Below are 21,877 nucleotides of genomic sequence, written 5' to 3'. Positions count from 1 at the left end.
GGAGGCCTGCCTGGCGTCGGACATCTTCTTTATTTCTTCAAGTCTTCTGCGGCACTCAGCGGAGACGACAGTAGTTGTGCTCCTTGGTGATCTGGCGAGGTGTGCTGGCGATACCAAAGCACCGGAAGCCGTTGTCAACAGCAAAGGTAGCTTCTTCAGGCGATGAAAAGGTAACCTTCATGGTGGAGAGGTGGCTTTTTTTTTTTGTAGGGACATTCCTGCTTGGGCCCTAAGCCTCTGGCTGGCCCACTAAGCGTTGAATGGTTTTGTTTTACTTGGGCGGAGTATGAGTATTTATGACTCGTATGGTCGCTTTAGTAAGATTTTGTCCTACGTGTTTAACAACTTATTCTGCTCTGTTGAATCTTAGTTAAAATCTTAATGGGTTTGTAACAACTGTGCACTGTGTTAGATAATATTCCAGTGGTCTGTCGGGCATTTCTCCACAGTGCTGACATTTTCTCTCATCTTACGGAACCTGTAAGCCTATTTCCCATGTACATGGGTATCCAAGCCTGATGCGATGTAAGTGTACTTCTGTTGTTCTACTGCTCCCTTTCATCAAACTAAGGGGTTCGTAGTTGGTTGAATTCTTGTACCAACCCTCAGATCCTGATGTTGCAACTGCTGTGTTGTGGTCACTGTACATCTTTTGCATTGCTCTGTTTATAATTACTTTCTTAATCTGTGATAGACTCTGTGGTATGTAAATGTCCACATTTCTTCTCTTAGTTGCAAGTTTTGCAGCTTCGTCTGCAATGTCATTTCCTATTATTCCTAAATGACTTGGCACCCAGTTGATAAGTACCCGACGGCCTTGATGCTTGAGTGTTTGCACTAATGATATGACATTTGTTACACAGAAATCACAATAGCGTGATGCATCATATGAACAAATCCACAAGAGCCGTGACGAGGATTCGAACCTTCATCCAAGAGCATCCCAGACGCTGCCTTAATCGACTGAGCTACGACATGGTAATACAGCGTCTAGGATGCTCTCGGACGTAGGTTCGAATCCTCATCACGGTCCTTGTGGATTTGTTCATGACATTTGTGATCAGATTGATGTTGTCACATGTGTGTTCTTGTTGCAAGGTTTCAATGGCAGTTCTCGAATCTGTATGTGTGATAACATGTTATTAGTATTCAGCAAGAGCATGTTCCAAAGGAAGAGATGGCTGTCATGTACAGGAATGAACTTAACAGTAACAGCGGTCAAGGAAGGGTTCTGCTCGTTAATGCTAATGACGACGTCGGTGGCAGCTTTTGCAGCGAGTAGGGAGCTCACTCTCTCAACACCGTCCTGGCTGCTAGGTAGTGAGGTGGTGGGGGTGAGGATCATGTGCGCCTCAGGAACAGAGAGGGGGGTGGGGGTCGAACAGACCCTGTAATGCTGCGGCGCTGCTGAACAGCAGTTGGGGTTCTCCGTCGTCGACGACGTCCAGTGGTGCAACAGTAGTTGTTGTAGGGATCAAGTCCAGGATCTATAACCGGGTAAGGACCCGGTCCCCTTTGAATCGTGCCTTGATCCAGTAGATTATTGTACACAGGTTTAGTACCAGATGGCTGCATTTTGCTTAAGAGGCCTCCCATCTCTTCCCGGTATAATGCACCAGACTGGGAGTGGTGTCTGACCACCGAGAGTAAAGCACTGTGCTTAAGCTGGTAAGTGTTCTAAATATAAGATATATAAAATGTTTACCTCTAGGTGAGAGCATTTCCATGCAACAAGGTTACCAAAGTTGTTTGTATACAGGACTTTCAGAAGGCCTTGTCCCTTGCTCAACCAGTCATTCACCGTTTGGTCTGGCCAGTGACTGGATGAGTGACCATGCGACCAGCTTCGCCTCTAGCCATGGTGATCTGCTTCAGCCTAACAGGATTCCTTGTCCCTTATAATGGCATAACTTCCCATATAATTATTTGATATGTACGAGGACACATACACCCTTTCACGGACGAGGAAGACCATACAGTGGTGGAACCCTAGAATAGTACGTCCCATTTTGACGTATATATCCCTCAATGGTCAAAATACAATGTACTGCACATCACAGCGGCTCGCGAAATTGACGCGATATCACGTTTTACATTCGTGTCTTCTCGGCCGCTTTAGAAGCTGGCAATTTAGTACATCATTTGTATGAGGTTGTGGCCACTTGTGAGGACGGGCTGGAAGCCTTCCACCACGCTTGTATTACTTTAACAGGAACAGTCATGACAGTAACGCCATAATAATTATTTGTAGAATAAGAAATCCACACATGTATTTATGTAGTTTATGTCAACTGAAATACACCAAGTCTTTCGCACTCTGCTCATTGCGTTATCAAGGTCCGAGTGTATATGTTGGACAGGACTTGCATCTCGGCGACCAACGATTGGGCATTGAGATGTAAATCCTGTTCAGACCATGTACTCCAGCCCATCCTCCTGTTATGGTAGTACATATAGTAACGATGAGCAGCATATTATATATATACCCAACTACAACGAAATTAGAAAGTAGAAATCTGAACTATTGAGTTGGACAAACTGCAAAATATTTTTTTATACTTGCTTTGACAAACTATACTAACCTAACCTTCCTAAGCCTAATACATGATGTCCAAGGCCTAATATGTGTGCTATACTAGGCTCAGGAATATTTAATTATTTTATCTTCATTTATTTAAACAAATTCCTTATTAGTCAGTATACCACTATCTTAAAGCTAAGTACAACGAATTCGTGACTATTGACGATTGTCACAATAGGTACTATGTAAACAGGAGGATGAGTTGTGCACTCAGACCCCAATAATGCACTGAACAGAGTGCAAAAGACTTGGTGGATTTAAATTCTTTACATAAATACACCGTGTGAATTATTTATCAGTAGAGGGAATGATGCCAAGTCTGGGCTTTTTGGTTTTAAACAAAAGTCCAGATTTGGTTTCAGGCCTTTTTAGGGGGTTCTAAAGCCTGGGCAACAAGCACGCTTACAGCTTCAGTTCTTACGGGGTCTATATTGTCCGAGCAAAAGTCCAGATTTAGTTTCACCCCTTTATAGTTTCACTGCCATTTTTATGTTAATGAATTATCTGAATGTGCCCATTGTTAGACCACATAATTTGGTACGTAATGTGGCAAAATTATCTGAATGTGTCCACTGTGTCACGGTATGTGCCTCTAGGAACACGTTTACACTTGGAAACTTATAACAAAGTCACTTGTTTGCCACAAACTAATTCAGATACCTGAGAGACCAAACAAAGTAGCAGGTGGTCGGTCAGCACCAGTTTTCCGTCATGGTGCTCCCTTCACCAGACCTGTCAATAGCGACCTTTGGCTCAGTCCTCCACCAAAACTGACCGGCCAGCTCACTTCTGGTTAGCTGGGAAGCTTGCCACCACTTGCTGGACGCATTTTAGCCTACAAGTGCGAGCCCCCCCCCCCCACACACACACACAGTTTGCCACCAGACTAGTACCCGAGGTGAGAGGTATGAGCTACGAGGAGAGACTACGGGAATTTAACCTCACTTCGTTGGAAGACAGAAGAGTTAGGGGGGGAACATGATCACCACATTCAAGATTCTCAAGGGAATCGACAGGGTTGATAAAGACAGTCTATTTAACACAAGGGGCACACGCACTAGGGGACACAGGTGAAAACTGAGCGCCCAAATGAGCCACAGAGATATTAGAAAGAACTTTTTTAGTGTCAAAGTGGTTGACAAATGGAATGCATTAGGAAGCAATGTGGTGGAGGCTGACTCCATACACAGTTTCAAGTGTAGATATGATAGAGCCCAATAGGCTCAGGAACCTGTACACCTATTGATTGACGGTTGTGAGGCGGGACCAAAGAGCCAGAGCTCAACCCCCGCAAGCACAACTAGGTGAGTACACAGCCCCGCTCCTGTGTCAGGTAAGTCCACTACGGGCTCACCATAGCCCGTGCTACTTGCCCCGCTCCTGTGCCAGGTAAGTCCACTACGGGCTCACCATAGCCCGTGCTGCTTGTCCCGCTCCTGTGCCTGGTAAGTCCACTACGGGCTCACCATAGCCCGTGCTACTTGCCCCGCTCCTGTGCCAGGTAAGTCCACTACGGGCTCACCATAGCCCGTGCTACTTGGAACATTTTGTTCCCAGTAGCTGACTCTTAAACAACAATACCAACGCGCCTCCACACCTCCAGTACACAGAAGTACTGTACTCCGGGTACCGTTCCCCCAGGGGCCCGTTCTCCCCCTACACTACGATTCCTGGCACTCAACACTTGGCGACTCCCCCGGCTACACCCAACTGACACTTACACCAGTCACCAGAGACAGTGTACCTCTGGTGACTGTCCCCCGGACGGTCCTACTCCACGTCACAGCTCCTGTCTGGTGCTCACCAATATAATGGTAACTGAAAGTACTTCGTCTGTGAAGTGACTTTGTTATCACAGTTTTCTTACGTCAGGATTAATTACCACACATCATAATATGGCAACAATGGCAACAGGAGGAAATTGTTACGTACCTTGAAAATTGGTGGATTTCGGCCCCAAGATGAGCTGTTAATAATTTACCTGAAATATCATAAAAACTAATTATAGTCTTTTATGCACGTCTTTATATATTAAAATTATCATATATCACGTGAGTAATTATATTTTAATCAACGTATATAAGCATGGAGGTGTTGCTTACCTTGGCCTGAAGGTCAGGCTGGGTCAGGAGCACCTTGTGTAGTGAGGTCAGGCTGGGTCAGGAGTACCTTGTGTAGTGAGGTCAGGCTGGGTCAGCAGCACCTTGTGTAGTGAGGTCAGGCTGGGTCAGCAGCACCTTGTGTAGTGAGGTCAGGCTGGGTCAGGAGCACCTTGTGTAGTGAGGTCAGGCTGGGTCAGGAGCACCTTGTGTAGTGAGGTCAGGCTGGGTCAGGAGCACCTTGTGTAGTGAGGTCAGGCTGGGTCAGGAGCACCTTGTGTAGTGAGGTCAGGCTGGGTCAGGAGCACCTTGTGCAGTGAGGTCAGGCTGGGTCAGGAGCACCTTGTGTAGTGAGGTCAGGCTGGATCAGGAGTACCTTGTGTAGTGAGGTCAAGAGCACCTTGTGTAGTGAGGTCAGGAGCACCTTGTGTAGTGAGGTCAGGCTGGGCCAGGAGCACCTTGTGTAGTGAGGTCAGGCTGGGTCAAAAGCACCTTGTGTAGTGTGGTCAGGCTGGGTCAGGAGCACCTTGTGTAGTGAGGTCAGGCTGGGTCAGGAGTACCTTGTGTAGTGAGGTCAGGCTGGGTCAGCAGCACCTTGTGTAGTGAGGTCAGGCTGGGTCAGGAGCACCTTGTGTAGTGAGGTCAGGCTGGGTCAGGAGTACCTTGTGTAGTGAGGTCAGGAGCACCTTGTGTAGTGAGGTCAGGAGCACCTTGTGTAGTGAGGTCAGGCTGGGCCAGGAGCACCTTGTGTAGTGAGGTCAGGCTGGGTCAAAAGCACCTTGTGTAGTGTGGTCAGGCTGGGTCAGGAGCACCTTGTGTAGTGAGGTCAGGCTGGGTCAGGAGTACCTTGTGTAGTGAGGTCAGGCTGGGTCAGGAGCACCTTGTGTAGTGAGGTCAGGCTGGGTCAGCAGCACCTTGTGTAGTGAGGTCAGGCTGGGTCAGGAGTACCTTGTGTAGTGAGGTCAGGCTGGGTCAGGAGCACCTTGTGTAGTGAGGTCAGGCTGGGTCAGGAGCACCTTGTGTAGTGAGGTCAGGCTGGGTCAGGAGTACCTTGTGTAGTGAGGTCAGGAGCACCTTGTGTAGTGAGGTCAGGCTGGGTCAGGAGCACCTTGTGTAGTGAGGTCAGGCTGGGTCAGGAGCACCTTGTGTAGTGAGGTCAGGCTGGGTCAGGAGCACCTTGTGTAGTGAGGTCAGGCTGGGTCAGGAGCACCTTGTGTAGTGAGGTCAGGCTGGGTCAGGAGCACCTTGTGTAGTGAGGTCAGGCTGGGTCAGGAGCACCTTGTGTAGTGAGGTCAGGCTGGGTCAGGAGCACCTTGTGTAGTGAGGTCAGGCTGGGTCAGGAGCACCTTGTGTAGTGAGGTCAGGCTGGGTCAGGAGCACCTTGTGTAGTGAGGTCAGGCTGGGTCAGGAGTACCTTGTGTAGTGAGGTCAGGAGCACCTTGTGTAGTGAGGTCAGGCTGGGTCAGGAGCACCTTGTGTAGTGAGGTCAGGCTGGGTCAGCAGCACCTTGTGTAGTGAGGTCAGGCTGGGTCAAGGGGGTGACCCAACACTGCCACCGACACGCTCCCTCACACAAGTGTATCAAGACGACGTAATATTTCAGCACAAGACGAGGAACACTGCACCAAGAATTATAGACACCGACACGTGGACAGTTTTGTAAGAGGCGTTAAGGCTTGTCACCGTCTAATATTTCCTGTCAAACACTCAAGTATCTCCCGTCTACACTTGGCCCCGAGTATGATATCTGGTGTGCTGGCCTGATGTCCGCCTTACGCCTCGCGTCCCTCACACTGAGCACAGTGCGTCCGGCTCCACACTGAGCACAGTGCGTCCGGCTCCCACCACACACATCACTGTACTGAACGGACCAACCCGTCCTCGACTCAAGTCCATTACATTCAGCGGTCAACCCCACAGACGCTGTTCATAAATTTTAACATGCTGTTTATTCAAAACGGGAATTTTCTCAAATATAAATTAATATTATAATGTATTAGCATATTGTGTATATATAGGCATTGGATAAGTTAGGTTAGGTGTTTAGGTTCTGTTGGCGATTATTTGTATTTGTAGTACGTGGGTGAAGCATTTACAGCGTTGTGATTCGAACAAAATTCGTCAGTGAAACACTTGTTCCGGATATGTTCGAACGTCAGCAGTTGTGAGTCGTGTGTAAACCGCTTTTCATTCATAAACAGGGGGTTTGGCGGGTGCATGGAATCACTTTTGGATCTTTATTTGGAGGACGGGTTGGTTTTGCCACTGTTGGCGAATGAATGAAGTATTTACTGCGTTGTGGTTGGAACAAAAGTCGTCAGCGAAGCACTTGTTCCAGAAGAGAGAACGGGAACAAAAGACCAAAAGTCCATTCCCAAAAAGAATCACTTTTAACCTTTGTTTATGAGGACGGACTGGTGAAAACATTGTCCAAATGCTTCCAAATGCCAACATTTTAATATACATAAATGTACATTTCTATTCGCGAAAATATAGTTTTTGGTTACATACTTTATTAAAAGTAACGAATGTGTTTTTGAGGTCAATGTAACGAGTGTCGAGGCTTATAATTACGGGCTTATGAGAAAGAACTGAATTACATGTTAAAATTACGTGGGTGAAATATTTAGGTAATGTGCGCTTGGAAAATACGACAAGAATGATGCAGTTGTCTGATGTTTTGGTGCGACAGTGTGGTGAGTCGCCGCCTGTCGTCCGTGGCCTCGTGAGTCTGTCCATCCGTCTCGTGAAGGCAGACCTGAACCCTTTACTTCTGCTGGGCAGGTCAGGGCCAGATTCACGAAGCAGTTACGCAAGCACTTACGAACCTGTACATCTTTTCTCAATCTTTGGCGGCTTTGTTTACAATTATTAAACAGTTAATGAGCTCAGAAGCATCATGAGGCTGTTTATAACAATAACAACAGTTGAATGAGTAGTTTTCATGCTTGTAAACTGTTTAATAAATGTAACCAAAACCGTCAAAGGTTGAGGAAAGATGTACACGTTCGTAAGTACTTGCGTAACTGCTTCGTGAATCTGGCCCCTGAGCCGTCCTCATGAACAAAAGCCAAACACTCGTCAGTCAAACTCCACTTGAAACCGTAAAACACTTTACACACGACACACTTCAGATGACGTTCGAACTTTCCTCGAACAGTGCTTTGTTGATGTTCTCTGTTCGAATCGCACTGGTAAATGCTTCAGCCAATAATTCCCAACCAAACCTAGACATAACTATGCAGCGAGTTCTAATATACACCAGCATTAATTTATTTATGAGAAAACGCAGTTTTGTGTAAACGACAGGTTAATGTGTCGTTGTGGTGGACCGCCGCGTGGACCAGTAGAGCTTGAGGACGGCTGGTAGAGTGTCATTATGTATGGTCAGTGTGTGCTGTGCTGTGCTGTGCTGTGCTGTGCTGTGCTGTGACGGACATACTAAAATGTTATCTCAAATATTTATTGCTTCTGACGGATAATAAAATGCCTGTTTAGTCAAAGTGATTTAAGAGAAGACGTTGTGATGTTAACGACTGATTGTGTACAACACAACTGCAATATTAGAGGCTGCTGGAACCCTATTTCTCGATTCTTGTCTGCCAATGACCACGTGAAAGTGTACTGAAACTATCATTGAGTTACGTGCGACAAACAGGGCCAGATAACGCCGCCCCTGTCATACTCGGGGCCAAGTGTAGACGGGAGATACTTGAGTGTTTGACAGGAAATATTAGACGGTGACAAGCCTTAACGCCTCTTACAAAACTGTCCACGTGTCGGTGTCTATAATTCTTGGTGCAGTGTTCCTCGTCTTGTGCTGAAATATTACGTCGTCTTGATACACTTGTGTGAGGGAGCGTGTCGGTGGCAGTGTTGGGTCACCCCCTTGACCCAGCCTGACCTCACTACACAAGGTGCTCCTGACCTCACTACACAAGGTGCTCCTGACCTCACTACACAAGGTGCTCCTGACCCAGCCTGACCTCACTACACAAGGTGCTCCTGACCCAGCCTGACCTTCAGGCCAAGGTAAGCAACACCTCCATGCTTATATACGTTGATTAAAATATAATTACTCACGTGATATATGATAATTTTAATATATAAAGACGTGCATAAAAGACTATAATTAGTTTTTATGATATTTCAGGTAAATTATTAACAGCTCATCTTGGGGCCGAAATCCACCAATTTTCAAGGTACGTAACAATTTCCTCCTGTTGCCATTGTTGCCATATTATGATGTGTGGTAATTAATCCCGACGTAAGAAAACTGTGATAACAAAGTCACTTCACAGACGAAGTACTTTCAGTTACCATTATATTGGTGAGCACCAGACAGGAGCTGTGACGTGGAGTAGGACCGTCCGGGGGACAGTTACCAGAGGTACACTGTCTCTGGTGACTGGTGTAAGTGTCAGTTGGGTGTAGCCGGGGGAGTCGCCAAGTGTTGAGTGCCAGGAACCGTAGTGTAGGGGGAGAACGGGCCCCTGGGGGAACGGTACCCGGGGCACGGTAGTTCTGTGTACTGGGGGTGTGGAGGCGATTTGGTAATGTTGTTTAAGAGTCGGCTACTGGGAACAAAATGTTCCAAGTAGCACGGGCTATGGTGAGCCCGTAGTGGACTTACCTGGCACAGGAGCGGGCCAAGTAGCACGGGCTATGGTGAGCCCGTAGTGGACTTACCTGGCACAGGAGCGGGCCAAGTAGCACGGGCTATGGTGAGCCCGTAGTGGACTTACCTGGCACAGGAGCGGGCCAAGTAGCACGGGCTATGGTGAGCCCGTAGTGGACTTACCTGGCACAGGAGCGGGCCAAGTAGCACGGGCTATGGTGAGCCCGTAGTGGACTTACCTGGCACAGGAGCGGGGCAAGTAGCACGGGCTATGGTGAGCCCGTAGTGGACTTACCTGGCACAGGAGCGGGGCAAGTAGCACGGGCTATGGTGCGCCCGTAGTGGACTTACCTGACACAGGAGCGGGGCTGTATGAGTGTGTGTGGAGGCGCACTTGTTGGCTGAAATACGTCCAGCAAGTGGTGTCAAGCCTCCAAGCTAACCAGAGGTGAGCTGACAGGTCAGGTTTCGTGGAGGACTGAGCCGGAGGTGGTTGTAGGCGGGCCAAATAATGTGGTCTAACAAGGGACACATTCAGATAATTCTATAACACAAAGTGCGGTAGTTATGTACACAGATGAAGATGTAGCAACTAAGCACTCTGCTGTTACAGCGCCTTCTGGGGTCCAAACTGTGGTAGACGTCAACCTGATTAATGGTGTTTGTGGTGCTAAATGTTGTATAGTGGTGGTGGTGTTTGGGAGAGCAGAGGTGACTGTCACTGTTGGTGGGTGTGGTGACTGTCACTGTTGGTGGGTGTGGTGACTGTCACTGTTGGTGGGTGTGGTGACTGTCACTGTTGGTGGGTGTGGTGACTGTCACTGTTGGTGGGTGTGGTGACTGTCACTGTTGGTGGGTGTGGTGACTGTCACTGTTGGTGGGTGTGGTGACTGTCACTGCTGGTGGGTGTGGTGACTGTCACTGTTGGTGGGTGTGGTGACTGTCACTGTTGGTGGGTGTGGTGACTGTCACTGTTGGTGGGTGTGGTGACAGGTGAGGGTGCGGGCCTGTGGTCCCCGGAATAGTGGTGTGTGTGTGGCCGTGGTGATAGTGAGCAGCGTGAGGGCGTGTTGATGAGGGCGGGACCTCATTACGGGTTGAGTGACGAGGCTGGAGTAGTGAGGCTTGGTGCTGGCGCCGGGTGAGGACTGAGAGCACACAAAGGCCTGTCAGTAGAGGGTTTGAGAGCAAGACGAAGACACGGGGAAGGAAGCGGTTGAAGTTGAAGCTCTTAAATTAGAATATTAGATTTAAGACCTGAATTCGTCCGCGTACAAGTTGACCAGACTTTAGATAGATCTTAAAAAGTCCTGAAGCCAAATTCAGACATTTGCCTAAAACCAAAAAGTCCGAATTAGGCTTCATTCCCTCCACTTGCATCCTGTATTAACTATGTCGCAAGGCAGTTACATAACTTAAATATTTGTAATGTTTTATTTCGTGCACATAAATGGTGGTAATGTCTGTAGGGTGTTCAACAGCTGGTGGTGGCCAGGCCGCGCGGGGCACGGCCACCTGCCTCTCACCTGGCGGTCAGCGTTAATGAACAGGTGGTTATCATTGCCCCTCGGCATGTTATACTATGGTAGGGCAGAAAAAGATGTTCTTGGATAGCTTGTCTTTGCAAAGGTTAGGTTAGGTTTGGTAAGGTAAAGTTAGGTTATCTTGAGATGATTTCGGGGCTTTAGTGTCCCCGCGGCCCGGTCCTCGACCAGGCCTCCACCCCCAGGAAGCAGCCCGTGACAGCTGACTAAAACCCAGGTACCTATTTTACTGCTAGGTAACAGGGGCATAGGGTGAAAAACTCTGCCCAATGTTTCTCGCCGGCGCCTGGGATCGAACCCAGGACCACAGGATCACAAGTCCAGCGTGCTGTCCGCTCGGCTCCCTCAAGGTTAGGTTAGGCGTGGTTTCGTTATGTTCAAAGGTAGCAAGAGCGTATTGAACCGTTGATGGCCGGCCTGCTAGTGTCCTTAATGAGTCATACGGTAATGAGTCATACTTATATGACTTATTATAATGAGTCATACTTAATGAGTCATACTTATATGACTTATTATAATGAGTCATACTTAAGTCATACTTAATGAGTCCTACGGTGTTCACTATGGCAGTGTGGAGGTAAACAAGAGGTTTATACTGCACCCTGTGACCGCCTCTACATAGAGCAGAGCCTCAAGCACCAGTATACATAGAGCAGAGCCTCAAGCATCAGTATACATAGAGCAGAGCCTCAAGCACCAGTATACACAGAGCAGAGCCTCAAGCACCAGTATACATAGAGCAGAGCCTCAAGCATCAGTATACATAGAGCAGAGCCTCAAGCACCAGTATACATAGAGCAGAGCCTCAAGCACCAGTATACATAGAGCAGAGCCTCAAGCACCAGTATACATAGAGCAGAGCCTCAAGCACCAGTATACATAGAGCAGAGCCTCAAGCACCAGTATACATAGAGCAGAGCCTCAAGCACCAGTATACATAGAGCAGAGCCTCAAGCACCAGTATACATAGAGCAGAGCCTCAAGCACCAGTATACATAGAGCAGAGCCTCAAGCACCAGTATACATAGAGCAGAGCCTCAAGCACCAGTATACATAGAGCAGAGCCTCAAGCACCAGTATACATAGAGCAGAGCCTCAAGCATCAGTATACATAGAGCAGAGCCTCAAGCACCAGTATACATAGAGCAGAGCCTCAAGCACCAGTATACATAGAGCAGAGCCTCAAGCACCAGTATACATAGAGCAGAGCCTCAAGCACCAGTATACATAGAGCAGAGCCTCAAGCACCAGTATACATAGAGCAGAGCTTCAAGCACCAGTATACATAGAGCAGAGCTTCAAGCACCAGTATACATAGAGCAGAGCTTCAAGCACCAGTATACATAGAGCAGAGCCTCAAGCACCAGTATACATAGAGCAGAGCTTCAAGCACCAGTATACATAGAGCAGAGCTTCAAGCACCAGTATACATAGAGCAGAGCCTCAAGCACCAGTATACATAGAGCAGAGCCTCAAGCACCAGTATACATAGAGCAGAGCCTCAAGCACCAGTATACATAGAGCAGAGCCTCAAGCACCAGTATACATAGAGCAGAGCCTCAAGCACCAGTATACATAGAGCAGAGCTTCAAGCACCAGTATACATAGAGCAGAGCTTCAAGCACCAGTATACATAGAGCAGAGCCTCAAGCACCAGTATACATAGAGCAGAGCTTCAAGCACCAGTATACATAGAGCAGAGCTTCAAGCACCAGTATACATAGAGCAGAGCCTCAAGCACCAGTATACATAGAGCAGAGCCTCAAGCACCAGTATACATAGAGCAGAGCCTCAAGCACCAGTATACATAGAGCAGAGCTTCAAGCACCAGTATACATAGAGCAGAGCTTCAAGCACCAGTATACATAGAGCAGAGCCTCAAGCACCAGTATACATAGAGCAGAGCCTCAAGCACCAGTATACATAGAGCAGAGCCTCAAGCACCAGTATACATAGAGCAGAGCCTCAAGCACCAGTATACATAGAGCAGAGCCTCAAGCACCAGTATACATAGAGCAGAGCCTCAAGCACCAGTATACATAGAGCAGAGCCTCAAGCACCAGTACCAGTATACATAGAGCAGAGCCTCAAGCACCAGTATACATAGAGCAGAGCCTCAAGCACCAGTATACATAGAGCAGAGCCTCAAGCACCAGTATACATAGAGCAGAGCCTCAAGCACCAGTATACATAGAGCAGAGCCTCAAGCACCAGTATACATAGAGCAGAGCCTCAAGCACCAGTATACATAGAGCAGAGCCTCAAGCACCAGTATACATAGAGCAGAGCCTCAAGCACCAGTATACATAGAGCAGAGCCTCAAGCACCAGTATACATAGAGCAGAGCCTCAAGCACCAGTATACATAGAGCAGAGCCTCAAGCACCAGTATACATAGAGCAGAGCCTCAAGCACCAGTATACATAGAGCAGAGCCTCAAGCACCAGTATACATAGAGCAGAGCCTCAAGCACCAGTATACATAGAGCAGAGCCTCAAGCACCAGTATACATAGAGCAGAGCCTCAAGCACCAGTATACATAGAGCAGAGCCTCAAGCACCAGTATACATAGAGCAGAGCCTCAAGCACCAGTATACATAGAGCAGAGCCTCAAGCACCAGTATACATAGAGCAGAGCCTCAAGCACCAGTATACATAGAGCAGAGCCTCAAGCACCAGTATACATAGAGCAGAGCCTCAAGCACCAGTATACATAGAGCAGAGCCTCAAGCACCAGTATACATAGAGCAGAGCCTCAAGCACCAGTATACATAGAGCAGAGCCTCAAGCACCAGTATACATAGAGCAGAGCCTCAAGCACCAGTATACATAGAGCAGAGCCTCAAGCACCAGTATACATAGAGCAGAGCCTCAAGCACCAGTATACATAGAGCAGAGCCTCAAGCACCAGTATACATAGAGCAGAGCCTCAAGCACCAGTATACATAGAGCAGAGCCTCAAGCACCAGTATACATAGAGCAGAGCCTCAAGCACCAGTATACATAGAGCAGAGCCTCAACCAAACACTACATAGAATCTCAACATATTTCAAACCGTTGTATTAAAATAATGATCATTAATTTACATTAAAAATCACCAGGCTTGACAGTCACCAGGCTTGACAGTTACCAGGCTTGACAGTTACCAGGCTTGACAGTTACCAGGCTTGACAGTCACCAGGCTTGACAATCACCAGGCTTGACAGTTACCAGGCTTGACAGTTACCAGGCTTGACAGTTACCAGGCTTGACAGTTACCAGGCTTGACAGTTACCAGGCTTGACAATCACCAGGCTTGACAATCACCAGGCTTGACAATCACCAGGCTCGACAATCACCAGGCTCGACAATCACCAGGCTCGACAATCACCAGGCTCGACAATCACCAGGCTCGACAATCACCAGGCTCGACAATCACCAGGCTCGACAATCACCAGGCTCGACAATCACCAGGCTCGACAATCACCAGGCTTGACAATCACCAGGCTTGACAATCACCAGGCTCGACAATCACCAGGCTCGACAATCACCAGGCTCGACAATCACCAGGCTCGACAATCACCAGGCTCGACAATCACCAGGCTCGACAATCACCAGGCTCGACAATCACCAGGCTCGACAATCACCAGGCTCGACAATCACCAGGCTCGACAATCACCAGGCTAGACAATTACCAGGCTAGACAATCACCAAGCTAGACAATCACCAGGCTTGACAATCACCAGGCTAGACAATTACCAGGCTAGACAATCACCAAGCTAGACAATCACCAAGCTAGACAATCACCAGGCTTGACAATCACCAGGCTTGACAATCACCAGGCTAGACAATCACCAGGCTAGACAATCACCAGGCTAGACAATCACCAGGCTTGACAATCACCAGGCTTGACAATCACCAGGCTTGACAATCACCAGGCTTGACAATTACCAGGCTTGACAATCACCAGGCTAGACAATCACCAGGCTAGACAATCACCAGGCTAGACAATCACCAGGCTAGACAATCACCAGGCTAGACAGTCACCAGGCTAGACAATCACCAGGCTAGACAATTACCAGGCTAGACAATCAGCAGGCTAGACAATCACCAGGCTTGACAGTTACCAGGCTTGACAGTTACCAGGCTTGACAATTCAAGAAGCAAGATGTAAACATACCTTCAGAAAACGAGGCGGGCATGTCCGCCAGGTCGTAGAAGAACCTGTCTCCTCGCTTCAGGCGGATGAACTGCTCACCGACGATGCACCTGTGGCGGGAGAACATATGATTGGTCAGTCATCCATCTGTGTGTGGCGGGAGAACACGTGATTGGTCAGTCGTCCCTCTGTGTGTGGCGGGAGAACACGTGATTGGTCAGTCGTCCTTCTGTGTGTGGCGGGAGAACACGTGATTGGTCAGTCATTCATCTGTGTGTGGCGGGAGAACGCGTGAATGGTCAGTCATTAGTCCTCCCATGCCCACTCACCTGAAGGTGGGTCCCTCCTCCCATGCCCACTCACCTGAAGGTGGGTCCCTCCTCCCATGCCCACTCACCTGAAGGTGGGTCCCTCCTCCCATGCCCACTCCCCTGAAGGTGGGTCCCTCCCATGCCCTCTCACCTGAAGGTGGGTCCCTCCTCCCATGCCCACTCACCTGAAGGTGGGTCCCTCCTCCCATGCCCACTCACCTGAAGGTGGGTCCCTCCTCCCATGCCCTCTCACCTGAAGGTGGGTCCCAGGAGAGCCCCCGGTGCGGGCCGCTCAGAGATACCGGCCACGAAGGGGTCGATGTCATCAACAGAGGCGTAGAGCTGCTGGAACACGTTCACCACCTGTACAGGGAGCGGTGATGGCATCTTAGTGGAGGCTGCAGGTGGGAGATGTGTGGCCCGGGCCGCCTCAAGCCTCGGTGGTTATAAGGGGAGGCGCCTGGGGTGTGAAGGGTGGCCCTGAGGACCACAGGAAGGGTAACACCTTACATTATTTCTCGTCAGGAACTGCAGCACTGTTGGTACACAGGCAAGCTGTAGCACTGTTGGTACACAGGCAAGCTGTAGCACTGTTGGTACACAGGCAAGCTGTAGCACTGTTGGTACACAGGCAAGCTGTAGCACTGTTGGTACACAGGCAAGCTGTAGCACTGTTGGTACACAGGCAAGCTGTAGCACTGTTGGTACACAGGCAAGCTGTAGCACTGTTGGTACACAGGCAAGCTGTAGCACTGTTGGTACACAGGCAAGCTGTAGCACTGTTGGTACACAGGCAAGCTGTAGCACTGTTGGTACACAGGCAAGCTGTAGCACTGTTGGTACACAGGCAAGCTGTAGCACTGTTGGTACACAGGCAAGCTGTAGCACTGTTGGTACACAGGCAAGCTGTAGCACTGTTGGTACACAGGCAAGCTGTAACACTGTTGGTACACAGGCAAGCTGTAACACTGTTGGTACACAGGCAAGCTGTAACACTGTTGGTACACAGGCAAGCTGTAACACTGTTGGTACACAGGCAAGCTGTAACACTGTTGGTACACAGGCAAGCTGTAACACTGTTGGTACACAGGCAAGCTGTAACACTGTTGGTACACAGGCAAGCTGTAACACTGTTGGTACACAGGCAAGCTGTAACACTGTTGGTACACAGGCAAGCTGTAACACTGTTGGTACACAGGCAAGCTGTAGCACTGTTGGTACACAGGCAAGCTGTAGCACTGTTGGTACACAGGCAAGCTGTAGCACTGTTGGTACACAGGCAAGCTGTAGCACTGTTGGTACACAGGCAAGCTGTAGCACTGTTGGTACACAGGCAAGCTGTAGCACTGTTGGTACACAGGCAAGCTGTAGCACTGTTGGTACACAGGCAAGCTGTAACACTGTTGGTACACAGGCAAGCTGTAACACTGTTGGTACACAGGCAAGCTGTAACACTGTTGGTACACAGGCAAGCTGTAACACTGTTGGTACACAGGCAAGCTGTAACACTGTTGGTACACAGGCAAGCTGCAGCTTGTAAGACTGCCTGCTGAGGAAGTGAAGACATTGACAGAGGTTCAGTGTTTAACTCGAGGAAGTGTTATCATGAATGGTTCTGACCTACAGGACCAACTCAGAGTTCTTCTGCAGTAATGTGGAGAAGGAATGTGAGCAGTGTCAGGCACAGTTCAGTGGTCCCAAGTGAGTTACACACCACATAGCTCCTCTTCATCAGGCACAGTTCAGTGGTCCCAAGTGAGTTACACACCACATAGCTCCTCTTCATCAGGCACAGTTCAGTGGTCCCAAGTGAGTTACACACCACATAGCTCCTCCTCTTCATACATATACTCCCCTAAATATTCTCAACAAAACTTTACAAGGAGCTAACCTTATAGCAGAATTTTTTGGATAGAATAGTTTTGTAGTGAAATTATAAATGATGCAGATGGAAGTAAAGGTCAAGACAAGTGCTTGACAGGTTGACAGCTTGACAGGTTGACAGGTTTATGACCCTTGCTGCTGGCATGCTGGTCATCAATACTCAGGCAGCAAGGTCAATACTGCCACAAGTTTCTTCTCTGCAAGATAAACTTTACATATACTTCCCAGATATTTCTGAAGCGGATTTCAGCTAGTTAGAAAATATAAAGATTATATTGAAGAACTTATTGACCTTGTGGCCGTCTTTAATGCTTGCGATCTCTTAGAGAAACAATGTGTTATTAAGGTGTAGTGTAAGACATCCTGGTCACTCCCACGTGATGCTGAGGAAGCTGTTCCTTCTCCTTCACGTCTCCCAACAACATATTTGTGTCCATGTGGATTTTACAGCTTCTCACGAAGTCTGTAATAAGACCTGGACAGAATGTGAAGACCGGACCAGCACGTGTCTTGACCAGCTCCCTATCATTGTGTTGTATTGAACTACAAGATGAGCTGCAGGAACTATGCAAAACAGAGTACACCAAACAATGGGATGACCTAATAAGCAAAATCCAAGTCGACTCCAGAAACCCAGGAAAGTTCTGGAAAAAAGTAAAGACCCTGATGGGAAGCTCTTCTGAGGAAACACCCTACATCATAGACGCCTCAGGAAATAAACTCTATGAGGAGAGAGAACAAGAACAGGAAGTTCTGGGAAAAAATATTCAGGATAAACCCGGAAGAAAATTAAATTTTTTGCTCCATTAATGAAAGGGAAATTACAACTCGAGTCGATAACAGAGCTGCAGCACTACTCCCGACGCAAACAATAGACCTTAACAACATACTCGAGGACTGCCACCTTATGAAACACAACCATTGCAAGAGGTCCATAAAACAATTATGGGTTTCAAGAAGAAGGCGCCGGGCAACAGGTTCGAAGTTGTTAGTGAGGTTAGAAGATAGGTTCCATATCAACATACAAAACCTTCTTTATATAAATTCTTATAAAACCTGACCTTGGGAGGAAGAACATCCAGCAGGTCTTGGAAGGTCTTGGCCCTTGTGAGTCCACACGCTGCCCTCAGGTCATTGTAGGGGGCGACCCCGTGGTCCCTGGCCCGCTGGGTGTTGAGGGCCACCAGGTCCATCCCCACGGGCATCTCTCGAGTCTGGAACATCAACAGTTGCTGCTGAAACTCTTCTCCTTTTGTTTATGAATATATATATCAAGAACATGTCACCCACTTAGCAGAGTAGTAAGATATATCACAGAATGTATGTCTGTGGAGGAATAATGCTGGTAAAGTTTTGTTAATATTTTAGCTAAACTGTTGATTAGTAATTATCATGGTCGTTGTAATTATCAGTGGTCGTATTACTGATAAGTAATTATCAGTAGTCATTGACGTAACGGTGTCTGTCTAAACCAGGTGGCTTCCCTGGCCCCCCAGGTGGCTTCCCTGACCCCCAGGTGGCTTCCCTGGCCCCCCAGGTGGCTTCCCTGACCCCCAGGTGGCTTCCCTGGCCCCCCAGGTGGCTTCCCTGGCCCCCAGGTGGCTTCCCTGGCCCCCCAGGTGGCTTCCCTGACCCCCAGGTGGCTTCCCTGACCCCCAGGTGGCTTCCCTGACCCCCAGGTGGCTTCCCTGGCACCCCAGGTGGCTTCCCTGGCACCCCAGGTGGCTTCCCTGGCACCCCAGGTGGCTTCCCTGGCCCCCAGGTGGCTTCCCTGACCCCCAGGTGGCTTCCCTGGCCCCTAGGTGGCTTCCCTGGCCCCTAGGTGGCTTCCCTGGCCCCCAGGTGGCTTCCCTGACCCCCAGGTGGCTTCCCTGGCCCCTAGGTGGCTTCCCTAGCCCCCAGGTGGCTTCCCTGACCCCCAGGTGGCTTCCCTGGGCCCCAGGTGGCTTCCCTGGGCCCCAGGTGGCTTCCCTGGCCCCCAGGTGGCTTCCCTGGCACCCCAGGTGGCTTCCCTGGCCCCCCAGGTGGCTTCCCTGACCCCCAGGTGGCTTCCCTGGCCCCCAGGTGGCTTCCCTGGCCCCCCAGGTGACTTCCCTGGCCCCCCGGGTGGCTTCCCTGGCCCCCCGGGTGGCTTCCCTGGCCCCCCGGGTGGCTTCCCTGGCCCCCCGGGTGGCTTCCCTGGCCCCCCGGGTGGCTTCCCTGGCCCCCCCGGGTGGCTTCCCTGGCCCCCCGGGTGGCTTCCCTGGCCCCCCGGGTGGCTTCCCTGGCCCCCCGGGTGGCTTCCCTGGCCCCCCGGGTGGCTTCCCTGGCCCCCAGGTGGCTTCCCTGGACCCCAGGTGGCTTCCCTGGACCCCAGGTGGCTTCCCTGGACCCCAGGTGGCTTCCCTGGCCCCCCAGGTGGCTTCCCTGGCCCCCCAGGTGGCTTCCCTGGCCCCCGGGTGGCTTCCCTGGCCCCCAGGTGGCTTCCCTGGCCCCCAGGTGGCTTCCCTGGCCCCCAGGTGGTGCTCGTGAGGGCGGCCAGCGGCGCCCACTTCTCTTTAACTGTTGATATTTAGCTGGTAACTACCCAGTTTATCCGAGCTAACAGTTATCTAAAGTATTATTTTTTTTGTAACATTAAGTTAATGTTTAAGTAATAATATGATTTATTTATTTACCCCGAAAGTGAACCATTATTGTTCCCTTTCCTGTTTGGCGTCACGCGAAGCCGAAATTGTTGAAGGGTTATTTAATGTGTTAGTACCAAGAGACCTCCTTGGTGGGTACAGGTCCTGGACGACAGAGCGTGGCAGCGGGCGTGTGTCAACACCCGGGTACTGCTTCAGTGGAAGCCTCAGGAACCCTCGAGGGTTCAGTCGAATCCCAGGTTGCATTACTTGTGCCATGTCGTGGTCTAGTCGTCTTAGGTAGTTGTTACTGTGTTGTTGTCACTTAATAATACTATGAGTGGCGAGAACACCCGGGGAAGACATCACGACCGACCTCACCTCACAAGATGGAGAAACGCCGACGTTTCGGTCCGTCCTGGACCAATATCATGACGTGTCCACGACGGACCGACACGTCGTCGTCGTCTCATGTTCTGGTGTGTGGTTGGGTCATCAGTCATCAGCCTCCACGATCGTCTACACACCTGGAAGAGTCTGTTGGTGAGTGAAGAGGTGACGAAGTTGTCCAGCTGCTGGATGGGTTGTGTGGCCAGGCCGCGGAGGAGGTCGTCCAGCCTGCCGGGGGTGTAGACGGGTCCCGGGTTGTGGAAGTTCTCATACAGCGGCATGGCGTCCTGCACGGCCCCCGTCGCGTCCACCAGCCTGCCGCCACACACACATACATACATTATACACACATCTTTAATACACACAAGCTTCAAGTCCTTCTCGCGTAAGCTGCTAACATCCCCCGAGTGTATGCCCGTTATGTAAAATACAGTTATGTCATAACTGTATTTTATCATATTTGTAGCGAGTAGATTATCCCAATAATATACTCACTCCGAACTCATTATAAGGGTATGAGGGCCACTAGCACTAGTGGCCTCGGTGAGGACAGGAAGTCGGCGGCGTGTCGAAGGTCCCCTCATTTGCCTTGATAATCTTTTTCAATTGTACTTTTAACAGTTTTAGCATTTACGGCTTCGGCGGGTAAGCGGTTCCATGGGTTAATAACCCTGTGGGTGAAAAAGTGTCTCCTGTTCCGAGTCCTACATTGTGGCTTGTTAAGCGTGACACCGTCGCTCCTTGTTTGTGTTACATCTTTTCCGGATCAACATTCTCCAAATTGTTCAGCATTTTAAAAGTTTTAATAAGGTTCGCCCTATCATGCCTGGTTATTAGTGATGTTAGCTGTGTGGCCTGTGGGAACCGACCTGTGAGATTTATATTTATTTAATTTATATGAATTTATATTTACGTTAATTTATATATTTCGATAGCAATTTGTATAATGATAAGTGGACTGTATTTCTGCAATAATCTCAATCTCACAAATCGCTCCTCTACACATTAGGGGGGGTTTATTAGTTTATATATATGCAGCCAATCAAACTACAGAATTAGACTACATACATTGAAAAGGTTCCTTATCTTATAGTACAGCAGGTTAGTCCACCAGGTATAACTAGGGTGTAGACACCAAATTATTCTCTTTGAGGTAGCTTCCATCACCCAGTAACTGGTGCACAAAATCTTGCTTCCTCGTCTTGACCTGTTAAAAGGGCGCTAGCTGTGAAGCCAGATTCTATATATGACAAGCTATATCAGAGAAAACACTATACATGGAACAATAAAGACCTGGCTTAATTACCTTTAGTTTGAGGCTTCCACGTGCTCTAACCGGGTCACCCTATATAATGACATTAATGGCCAAAAATGAAGATACATGGGTTTCGGAAAGAACACTTAACTTGATTTGTAGACAGCGTGTTGATAATGGTACACTTCTGGTTTCCATAACACTACGTCGAAGTAAATTTAACAGGAGCCGTATTTGCTCCTGTGAGCCTCTGGTCTAGTCTCAACAATGGCTGCCCTCCTTCCCCACTCACGCCTGGCTTACATTGTCCAGATTTCAGAAAGTGATAGAAGGGTCACATTTACTCTACTTTAATATTGATAATTAAGTTAATTTATATAAGATGTTTTTATGATGGTAAAGTCCAAAGACTAATGTATTTAAGAATAATTCCCACCATAATAGGTGGAGAA

The 21,877-nt window shown here is 49.0% G+C and overlaps 1 protein-coding gene across 1 annotated transcript in view; it reads right to left on the bottom strand.

Moving 5' to 3' along the window:
- LOC123753946 (salivary peroxidase/catechol oxidase-like) overlaps positions 1-21,877 on the bottom strand; it is a 43,236-nt gene that overhangs the window by 5,797 nt on the left and 15,562 nt on the right. The window contains exons 7-11 of the mRNA XM_069321000.1: positions 20,162-20,614; positions 19,918-20,075; positions 18,236-18,423; positions 15,544-15,653; positions 15,001-15,089 (exon numbers count right to left, since the gene is read on the bottom strand). Of these exons, the coding sequence (XP_069177101.1) occupies positions 15,001-15,089; positions 15,544-15,653; positions 18,236-18,423; positions 19,918-20,075; positions 20,162-20,614 (998 nt within the window). The remainder of the gene's footprint in view (positions 1-15,000; positions 15,090-15,543; positions 15,654-18,235; positions 18,424-19,917; positions 20,076-20,161; positions 20,615-21,877) is intronic.

This window comes from Procambarus clarkii, chromosome 1, assembly GCF_040958095.1.
Source record: "Procambarus clarkii isolate CNS0578487 chromosome 1, FALCON_Pclarkii_2.0, whole genome shotgun sequence".
NCBI lineage: Eukaryota > Metazoa > Arthropoda > Malacostraca > Decapoda > Cambaridae > Procambarus > Procambarus clarkii.
This window is presented reverse-complemented; position numbering and strand designations above follow the sequence as displayed.